Below are 10,965 nucleotides of genomic sequence, written 5' to 3' on the forward strand. Positions count from 1 at the left end.
AAAATGTGTGGCTTCTGAAGACCTGGAGTTGAAGTCAAAAAATCTTAAGAAAGTTGAAGGCGAGATCGTCATTTTGTATAATTATGAATGAAGCTGTTTATGGAGTCGATGCGGTTGTATCCATCCAAAAGCTGTCTTTATTGTTTGATTCCATTTGAAACCTGGTTTAGTGAAAATCTTCTCTGCTTGTTGGATCAGCTTCGCTATAAGATCTGCAGGATTCCAAAATCAGCCAGGGAATATATCTGCGACTCTCGCCGCAGTTCTTCGTCGCCTGTTAAGGGGTTATATACATGTATATCGGCAAAAAAGTCAGAGGTTAGTATGAGCACACACATCAACTTATTTTTAATTCTTTTTTCATGGCATTAAACTTGGCATTAAAACATACATTTTCACCTACTTTCAAAACAAATTTTAAGATATTTGCAATCGTTGCCGAGATATAGCAATTTCAAGTGAGCAGTTTAAAAAAACGGGTGTCACGATATCTCAACATTGTCTTGACCAAATCGGCTTAAAATTTTGGTGAAGACTCGCCCGATTTTCAAAAAGTTTATTTTAAAAAAGATAAAAATATTTTTGTGTTTTTCATATGAAAACCGTTAGTTTTTGATTTTTGTATTTTAAAAATTGAGCTTCGTCATGCACACCGGAAACATCTTGAGAGTCTTTAACTCAAATTTCAGCCAATTTGGTCCATCCCATCTCGAGATATCGTGGCACCCGTAAATCAACTCGGGGTTTAGAGAAAAACGCCAAAAAAGTTTGACAGCCCGCTTTGGGCATGGCAAAATTTTGAACTTAAATCGTCTCTTACTCAGTTTAATCATGAAATATCTTCATAAAACTTTCAGGAGTGATTAATAATCATCTTCTGAGTGGATTTATCAAATATTCTGAATATAAAATTTTGTGATTTTCCACATGTATGTAACCCCTTAAAAAGAAATATCTCTTCTAACCGATCGAAACGCGACAATTTTCTAGCAAAAGATGTCAAAAACTAGACAAAATAGAACACATACTACTGATTATAAAACAGCTCATTTACCAGTAAGAAATAAGTCATGCTTGTGCTTGAACAGTCTCCTACTTTGTAGATGTAAACAAAGTGGGATCATTCGAAAATCACTTTACGCATTCTCTCTATTCATCACCCAGATCTGTATGTACCACTGTGCAATACAATCAAACGTGAGAATTCCTTAAGGTTCCACATTGGGCAATTAATTTTGTTTTGCTTGAAATCTTTCCGGCTCGATAAATTACAGACATTTTGGTCTGCGCAGCATGCTTTGCAAGGCCGGTTACCAAAATTCTGCCGTCACCTTTACAAAGGTCGTAAAGTCGACCGCTTTATCAACTTAACGGTTTTCACACAGATTCGAGTGTGTGTGTGTGTGAGTGCGACAACACGGCCGTTTTGCAAGAGCGAGGTGGGGGCACAAAAAACAGAACGAGAGAGAATAGAGTTATCTACGTGCGCAGGTATTGCGTATACGTACACGAAAAAGATTGAGGTTAAATTTTGTACCGGCCAGCAAAACAAATGGTGTGCTAGTGTGCGTGACATTGGCCTTAGAAAACTCTATTTCGCCAGCATGCGCTTGTGTGCGTGTGAGCTGCGACGACACACTGCTGCTCGCTCTCTTCTCGCAACGCGCGGCTACCAAACCAGCCTGCTCTCTCTTGCTCTTGTGTAAAAGATTGAAGAGTGCAGAACAGTCGAAGTTTGTTCGTTGCCTGCGAAGAAGGAACAGAAAAAAGCGCCTCTTTTTCTCTTTGCTGTCTCAGTCGTGTCTCGGTGGCCGCCATTAAAGCGAGACAGAAAATTGTGTGTGCCCCACGGAAAGTGTGTGTTATTTTGGCCTGACCTGGGCGCCCAAGTGCTTGCGTGAAACATTCGTTGAAAAGTGCGAACCCCGCCGGAACCTGCTACGGACCGGACCCGGCCCGAACCCCTCCCGGATTGAGGCCCTGCAGCTGTGGTCGATCCCAGGTGAAAAAATGATTCCCTCCCCGCCAGCTGCCATCTTGGTCTTTCGTTGCTGGCTTGCTGCTGTGACACGGCGTCTCGCTCGAATTTTTCCATCGCCTTCTAGTTTTGGGATTGGCGGGATATTCTCTTTTTGACAGTTCGTATTTTTTTGGAAAATATTTTGGGAAAATCGATTAAATTTTACGGCATTAAAATTTTTCGAATTTTTTTTGTGAACCAAATCGAGCTTGGCTCAAAAAATTCGATTCAAAATTTCGCTCCGATTTGGTTCGTGGCCAGTCTGAGGGTATGTTTGTATGTGTGCTTGGGCTACTTAGCATACTTTTGCAAAGGGTCTAGTCTAATTTAGTTCAACTTTTTTTCTCATTTAAATGCTAAAATTTCATTTTTAAATAGGAATTTGTATTGCGCAATTCCCACTAACTTGGACTTCGCACTAAATTATTGCTACCGATCGCACTATTGCGACTTGTCAAACGCTTAAGAAACATAGATGAATTTTGATCGTAGCATGTTTAAACTAACTTTTTTCGTTAACGTCAATTCGTTTAACTGAAAAACTTTTCTGAGAGCTTCTCGATGCTATCACGGTGTTTTTTGGCGATTCAATTTATCTGTGTGATCGGTTCCAGTTATTTCTTCATTTTATCTACTCCTCTACTGTTTATCTACTCTTCGTAAGTGTAAAGATTCAGTTTATCCTTCGACTCTCCCATTGTCATACTTATTGAACACATTTCAGGACATGTCTAACGTTATTCTCCACAACGTGATGAACACCCAAGCGTCGCTGAACACCAAATATCATTGTTTGTATGGCTACTATTTCCTTGGAATCTCTCGAGCGGATTTGGCCATTCTTTTCAAGAAATCGAAGTCTACCATAAGCAGTTGGATTACTAGCTATGAGCAGAACGGTTTGCTATCTCGGAAGCAGCGGGAACAGGTCTTCCGGAAGTTCAAAGCTGAGCACAGGCGTTGGATTGTCGAGACATACAAAGCAAAGCCGGTTCTGTTCTTGGGCGAATGTCGGGACCTTTTCTTCAGGCAATTTGGGAAGCAGATAAGCGAAAGTAGCATCTGCCGGATCCTGCACGCTGAGGGCCTAAGCTGGAAGGCGATCGAACGAAGAGCGCTGCAGATTCGAGAAGACGAGATTTTTCGATATTACGCGGAACTGAAGGCCATAGAATGGGACCTTTACCATCTCGTTTTCCTCGACGAGGTGGCTGTCGATAGTCGCGATATCTTGAGGACACGTGGATATGGCGTACGGGGGGAGCGGCTCATATTTCACGGTGAATTCGTGCGTCGTCCCAGAGCATCATTTCTCTGTTTCTTGGGGCTCGACGGAATGCTAGACAGTTTTGAAACCGAGGGTACATTCACACGAAAAATCTTCTTCGAAGCCTGTCGATCGTTCGCGCTGAAACATCCGCAAGTGCAAAGGTACCCCGGTTTCAACTCTGTCTGGATCATGGACGGCGCGCGGATTCACTGCGATGCCAACATCATCAAGTACCTCCGATCTATAGGCATTCTCCCGGTATTCCTCCCCCCGTACTGCCCTTTTTTTAATCCCATCGAGATCGTTTTTGGGCTAGCAAAGAAACGCATGACGAAGAACTACCAAGAAAATGCAAACGTCAACCTCTCGTACTTTGCCACAGAAATTTTCTCAAGCTTTGCTAACTTTAACTGTAAGAAGCTCTTCAAGCACTGTGGATATTTGCCAGGAGGAGTATTTGACCCTTCAGTTGGACTTTCGGAAAAAAACAAAAATAACTTTGGAGTCGGATCAATTGAATAAACATCAGTTGTCATCTACGTCTTAGTTTTTTTTATTTTACAAAATAATCGAGATTTATAATAAAACAAGAAAAAAAATGAAAACCATCAACGAGGCGCGTGCTCGTGATCCAAAAGGTCAGTAACCTGTGAACTAAGAGATTGGCTTAATTCACTCTCCTCAGGTCTCATAGCTTCTGCCATGGTGGACACCAAACTTGAATTGATGGCATACTTGGCGCGCATTGCAGCAATCCTGGCCTTCACCCGTTGTCCCATTGCGATCATCTGATCGACCTCTTCTTCAAGCAGCTCTAGATCTACAGCATACCCTTCGTTGACAACGTTGGCCACTCCAAGACCACGTCGGATATTGGCCATTCGAACTTCTTCTCTCAATGGCACAGAACGAAAAAACTTCAAGAGATCGTTGGGTGGCAACGATTCCATTTGCCTCTCCTTCTCATGAGCCGGCAACGCTTGAATGTGATTTGCCCACAGCTTCCATGCACTGGTATGGGCGTTGAAAGAATGGCCATGCTTCTCGCGAAGCTCTTCGGCGAGAGCTGTCAATGACTGGTTACTCGGGGCTCCCGCACGATCTGGTAGCTGAGGGGAAATCAATTGTTTTTCAACAACCTCCCACAGCGACTTGCACGATACTGAGCTGGAATACACATGAATGTGTACTCTGATTTCTCTGTCCCGCCAGTTGATCAATGTCCTACTGTCCAGCTTGTCCACCTTCACGCGTCGTTTCTGGGAAGAGTCTTGCAGAACAAGAAACTTGCTGTTGTCCTCAAACCTGGGCTCGTTTTCAGCCCAAGCCGCTTTCTGGACTCCATCTTCTTCTTTAATCACCACTTCTCGGTGGACGAATGGCTTAGCCACATCCCACAGTTTCAGAACGATGTCCTTAACTGTGTCGCCAGTTATGAACTGATTAGCGACCTGGCTGCCGGAGGACTCCCCAACAAATCTACGCTTGAAGAAAACAGCGTTGAGTGTCAGGTTTTGGTCCACAACATGGCCTGCACTGTTTTGGATTCTGCGACGCTTAACTCGTGGTGCTGCCTGTTCCTCAACAGCCGGTTCAGGAGAAAAAGGATCATAATCGATGTTGTCGTTTGTTGGACAAACTTCCTCGCCGTCTTCAAAATTTTCTTCAAGGACACTCGTCTTTTTAGGAATTAGAAAATATTTGTCAGTATAAGATGTTACCATTGGAAAATAAAACTTACAGTTGCATCTACATCGCAAAAAGAAGCCATTTTTTCAATTTTCTTCAAAATCGCAATCGTAAATGACGCTTCCAATTTGGTGGAAACTGCGCTTTTCTTTGAACTAGAAAAAATGGCTGCTGTGATCCGCAGTATAAAAACGTCAAAAACTGCGAGAGAAAAGTGCGGGCAAAATCCAAGTTACAGTGCAAGGATCAATAATTTTTGACAAAGAACTTTGTCTTAAAGCTCTATCTGCGGTGTCCATCCAAATAAATTGAAGATGTTGAGCGTTCCCGTCGAATGCCCTCGGTGTGCCATTCTAGGTACTTGAATCTTACGTCCCAAGTAGAGATGATGTCTGCAACACAACAGTTTTCTGCCAAAAATGCGAGAATTTCCCGTTTATAAGCTAACAAGTAGCCTCTGGAGGATTTAACCGACTCCGTGGCTTAATGGTTACGGCTTCTGTCTCACAAGCAGAAGGTTCAGGGATCAAATCCCGGTTGGTACCTTTAATGATTGGAATCAGGAATTAGAACTTTGAACATGAACAAAAACGAAAATGCATCAGGTGGGATTCGAACTCACACCTTAGGATTGGTGGTCTGGGACTGCTAAGCAGTTGGCAGTTATCTTCTTATATTAAATACGCGCTGATCCCTGATTTGCCTGAGGGGATTGGAAATCTAAATATAGATCTAGTTTACTTCAGATGCATGCATCTATGTTTAGGCGGGGCCGAACAATGCCCAGCGACCTCGGCATTGGACCGCAACCTAGTCAACTCAATCGGAATTCTGAAACGGAATTCAATTCGAATCGTTTCGGTATTCCTGTTCCATGGTGTCGATTTCTGGAAAAGTCAGGGAAAACCTGGAATTGTCAGGGAATTTTATTTGACCTGGAAAAGTCAGGGAAAGTCAGGGAATTTTATGCTGGGTCAGGGAATTTTGGTGATCTTAAAAATATTACTAAAAAAATTCATTTCTTCTTAAAAATTCGCCCTTGATGATGTATTTGAATGTCTTCCAGGCCAAACTTTGCAATATTGATAATATTTAATTTTTAAATTGGTCTGTCCGGAAGGAACGCAGAACTCGATATAAAAAAATTACAAATTACTAGCGCACAGAGGGAGGGACAATATGAGGCAGTTGCTCCACCATCCTCAGAGATTTGTTCTAAAATTGGTCGTTTGCTTAGCATATAGGGAAATCAAAAGTTAAAAAATTCGAACATCTGAAAATAAAAAAAAAATAAATCTAAAATTTTAAAGCATAAAGTTTTTAAATTTTTAAAATTTGGAAGTTCTGATATTTTGGAATTGTTGATTTCCTTATTTTTTTAATTGGAGGGTCAGTAAATTTTCTAAAATTTCACTTTAAAATTCGTTATCTAAATTTTTATTTTTCTCAAAATTAAACTAACTAAAAATGATCCAAAGTAGTCTAATTTTGTGTAATCTAAAATGTAAGCAAAATAGTGATGGTGAAATGGAATTAAAAATTAAAGAATTAAATTCAAGAATTAAAGAAATAAAACAAAAATTTATGGAAAAACAGGGTTGTTACGGACTACACTTAACTTATTTTTAAAGATGCTGACTCTGAATATTTAATTTCTTTAAGTTTTGAGTAATGTTTTTTATCCTTATTTATTGTTATTTTATACTGGATACATTCAATTTTAATCTTGCGAATCTTATTCATATTTCAAACTTTTCCTGAAGAGACAGACAAATTATTATTGGGCATGTTCCAGTGCGTGTACTGTGCTTCTTTCCCAAATATGAGCTTGATTGGATGTAACAGAAGCTTCTCCGCCTTTGAATTTTAGATGGGATTCAACCAGAAGAAATATTTTTTTTAATTTGAACATTCTTGAAGAAAAATAAAAAAATCAAAACATTCAAAAATTACAGCTCCAACTTTCAAAATTGGATTATTCAGAAATTTGGAAAAAATAGTATTAAAAAACCCCAAAAAAATAAATTCATATTAAAAAACATTAAAAGATTCGAAATTTTTAAATCAAAAATTTAAAAAATCTGAAAACAAAAATCAAAGATATCAATATTTGAAAATAAAAAATAAGAACAATCAAGAGAACAAAAAAATATTATTTTTAAATTCTTAAATTCTTAAATTTTTAAATTCTTAAATTCTTAAATTCTTAAATTCTTCAATTCTTAAATTCTTAAATTCTTAAATTCTTAAATTCTTAAATTCTTAAATTCTTAAATTCTTAAATTCTTAAATTCTTAAATTCTTAAATTCTTAAATTCTTAAATTCTTAAATTCTTAAATTCTTAAATTCTTAAATTCTTAAATTCTTAAATCCTTAAATTCTTAAATTCTTAAATTCTTAAATTCTTAAATTCTTCTACAATTTTGAGAAGAAGATGTAGGAAAATTTGCCTCGATTTTTCCAAGCTACGCTTTGGTATTTCATCGAGTAGTTATGAACTGTATCTTAAATTTAAAACCTCAAGATCGAGAATTTATTACAATTTTTAAATTTTATTATTTTTTTATTAAGATTTCATTGAGTTTTTAGATCTAAATTTCAAAATGTTGAAATTTTTGATTTTTTTGCCAAAATGTTTGTTTTGGCTTTTTCCTCTAGTTTACCTAATCCTAGCAAAAATACATTTTCAGCGTTTCAAGATTTGCGTTCTGAGATAACAACATTGAATTAATTATGAAACTTTTTTGTCTGTTTGTCGCAAATTTTTTTTTCTTAAAATGACGTGGATTTTGCGCGGATTGGGTTTTGGGATAGCGCGAATTTTTTTTTCGATTTCTCCGTAACAATTCTGAATAAAGGAATTTGAGAGTTCAAGAATTTATAAAATATGGTCTCTTCGGAAGAGTTGTTTCCAGCATCCGAGATTTCATAGGGATTGTACAACTACATTTTACATATTTTCCCCAAACAACATTCAAGGGGTTACAAGGAGGAGTTCCCGTGGTCAGATCGAGCTTAAATTTGGAATCTATTCCAAAACACCCAAATATCTAAGTTTGAAAAATAATGATTTTTTGAAAAGCTCGAACAGGTTGTATTTTGTTTTAATTTTTATAAAATGTATTGATCGTCTATAGGCTCTGGTTAGGGTAGAAACCATTTTTTTTAATTTTATAGCATAAATATTTGTTTTTGTAAAATGATTTAAGAAGATGTTTTCTTCAAAAATCCAGAAAACAGTTTACTTTAAATACAATCCTTGTTGAAAAAGACCTAGATCTTTTTTAAAACCGTAAACATTTACTTGAAAGAAATTCATCTAATTGTATATTTTTCGGCCTAATTCGTTTGAAAATTCCGCAAAAGGCAACAATTTTAAAATTAAACATGACTTCTTACTTTTATTCTATTTTTCAATTGTTTTTTTTGTAAACTTTTAACTTTAAATTCTCTTTAGGAAATGAAGTGAAACTAACTAATCGCAATTTGAAATTTGCAAAAATTGTAATTAATTATTATTTCAAGAGTTTTTTTAAAGGTTCTGTAAGCTATTGTGTTTCATAAGTTTGTAGGACCCATTAAAAAAAAAAACAAAAAAATTCTAGATTTTTTGGCATTACCAGATAAAAATAACACAGGACAATTTTATGGTTGCTCATTTTGGATGTTTTATTAGAAAAAATGATTGACAAAATAATAAAAAATTTGTAAGTTTTTGCAGAATCCATCGTTCAAAAAAAGTCGTTGATTTTTTTCAATACCTTAAATTTGCAATATTCAAAAAGGAAAATGCAAGAAACCATAAAAACGCTTCAAACAATATGTTAGTAAAAAATAGAAAATAAAAAAATTGGTGATCTGGAGAGGTCATGGAAAAGTCAGGGAATTTTATTTTGGGATTTGGATCGACACCATGTGTTCAAACGCAACAACCAATAGCTACACGGAATCGCTCAATCATTGAATTACTCTACTCAAAAAAACTCACTTTAAATCTAAAGTTCCTTTCACAATTTCAATCTATTTGAAAATGCAAAGGTGATTAAAGACATTCATAATGCTATTAAATATTGGATCGATTTGACACAGATTTTCATAATATGTTTTGAAGAATCAAAAGATTTTTACTAATTTTACTTTATCAAAAAAGAGATAAAATTAAACTTGAAACAACAACAAAGTAAACAATAAACTATTATACAAAAAAGATTTTAACAGTTATGGCCAGCGTAAAATTATGATTCTATTTCATTTTGCCACATTGCTGGATTATTAGACAAAGGATTCCAACTTGTGCTCTGCAATTCTGGAGTTTTTTTTAAAAGGTCCAATAAACCAAATTTTCAGTTTTTGCTTTTTGAGTGTTTTTTGATACCCCTGACTTAAGGCGGTTTGAAAAACACCCAAAAAGCAAAAACTGGAAATTTGGTTTATTGGACCTTTTCAAAAAAAACTCAAGAATTGTTTGTTTTTGGTGGTTCTTTAAATGTCATTTAATTTTTTTCCAACATAAATCTTGATTTTCAGTTATCGGAAAACTTGAATATAAAATAAAAACCGATCATTCTTAGTTTTTGAATGAAACAATGGAAATTATTATTTGCTCCCGCCTCATAAGTGGAAGGTTCCGGGTTCGATTCCCGACCGGTCTCCTTGAAATTTTTCGACTATAGTTGAACTTTGAATATGAACAAAAAACGCATGGAATCAGGTGGGATTCGAACTCACACCTTTGGATTGGTAGTCAGATGCTCTAGCCACTCGGCCACCGAGGGGTTGACACCCCTTGAGTGAATTAATCCGTAGTGGTGAAATAATGTCACAAGGTCATTTACTATATATAATACAAAAATCCCTTTCCCAACGATTCCCCTACACACACTACACACCATATTCTATAAATAACTCAAAGTTGTTTTTTACTGTATGTCCTCACTTCTTCTTCTTCCTCTGATGATTCCATGAAGTGTGGGTTCCGTTCATAGAATCTGTCTCATGCGGTTAATGCAACGCAGTAGGCCGGGCCGCTTTAGTGCCCAGTCACGACGTTCTAGCAGGATTCTAGCAGAGTTCTAACAGAGCTGGATATTCTTATAGAATTCTAGCAGAAATGTTCTACCGTTCTAGCAGGATTCTGACAGAACCAGCTCTGCTAGAATATTTCGTGACTGGGTGAGTGTGATACATTTCGGGGGTTCTCAAAAGTACTGCAATCATTAATAATGACAAGAAAGAACTTGAGGCGTAATCTAATCATAAGTTCTTCCCGGATGCTTTCTTCGGACTGGCTGCGCTTGAGTTCGATTAGATTAGATTAGAAAGGATGGAAATTATTATTTACGTTTTGAAAACATGCTAAACATATTTACATTGCAATACAAATATATCATAGAAATTTTGATTTAGTCATGTTTAAAAGTTATGTTTATATTAAAGAATTTGTCTCTTTACACATTTTGAATAACATAAGTGGTAAAAATGTAACCCTTTCAAACTGATTGTTATTATTTACAAAAAAAATGAAATCCTGACAACAAGACAAATAGACCTTTAGTAACGCAAAATGGCAGAGTTTTTAAAACTTTGAGGCTGTAAATTATTGAAAAACATGTCCTTTTTCGCATGTTCAAAAATTGAAGGGGTCGTACCGCCCCTCCGTCACGAACTGCGGATTCGTGATCAAGGACAAAAGCTACCCCTTAGGCTTATAACATAACTTCACGCCAATCGAAGCGGGGTCGGGGCAACTGCTGTGTGAGTTGGCGGAGAATAATCCTATTCGGGATCAAAGTATTTTTTGAAATTTGTTGTTAAATTTCTGTATTTTTTTTAAATTGTCATTAGTTTTGCGTTTTAAATCTATTCAGATTTTTTGATTGTTGATATTTACGTTTATTAAAAGAGTTTCTTCTTCGGAATCATTTTTAAAATAAGAAATTTCTATTATTTGATTCGGGAATATTTCGGGAATTTGAAAATGGGATT

General features: G+C 36.5%; 3 protein-coding genes across 3 annotated transcripts in view; 2 read left to right on the top strand and 1 right to left on the bottom strand.

The window, feature by feature from the left end:
* The first annotated feature begins 1,745 nt into the window (after positions 1-1,745).
* The window catches only part of LOC120428121 (zinc finger protein 287), a 75,566-nt gene continuing 66,346 nt past the window's right edge, over positions 1,746-10,965 (top strand). Inside the window, exon 1 of the mRNA XM_052708219.1 lies at positions 1,746-2,002. The gene's annotated coding sequence lies outside the window, so the exon portion shown is untranslated. The remainder of the gene's footprint in view (positions 2,003-10,965) is intronic.
* On the top strand, positions 2,431-3,945 carry LOC120431592 (uncharacterized). The gene is made up of 2 exons (XM_039596698.2): positions 2,431-2,679; positions 2,745-3,945. Exon 2 carries the CDS (start codon positions 2,748-2,750, stop codon positions 3,810-3,812), a length of 1,065 nt encoding a protein of 354 aa, XP_039452632.2. The 5' UTR covers positions 2,431-2,679; positions 2,745-2,747; the 3' UTR covers positions 3,813-3,945.
* Positions 3,899-5,225, bottom strand: LOC120431591 (uncharacterized). The gene has a single exon (XM_039596697.2). It carries the CDS (start codon positions 5,012-5,014, stop codon positions 3,899-3,901), a length of 1,116 nt encoding a protein of 371 aa, XP_039452631.1. The 5' UTR covers positions 5,015-5,225.

Source organism: Culex pipiens, chromosome 2 (assembly GCF_016801865.2).
Source record: "Culex pipiens pallens isolate TS chromosome 2, TS_CPP_V2, whole genome shotgun sequence".
In the NCBI taxonomy this organism is placed as follows: domain Eukaryota; kingdom Metazoa; phylum Arthropoda; class Insecta; order Diptera; family Culicidae; genus Culex; species Culex pipiens.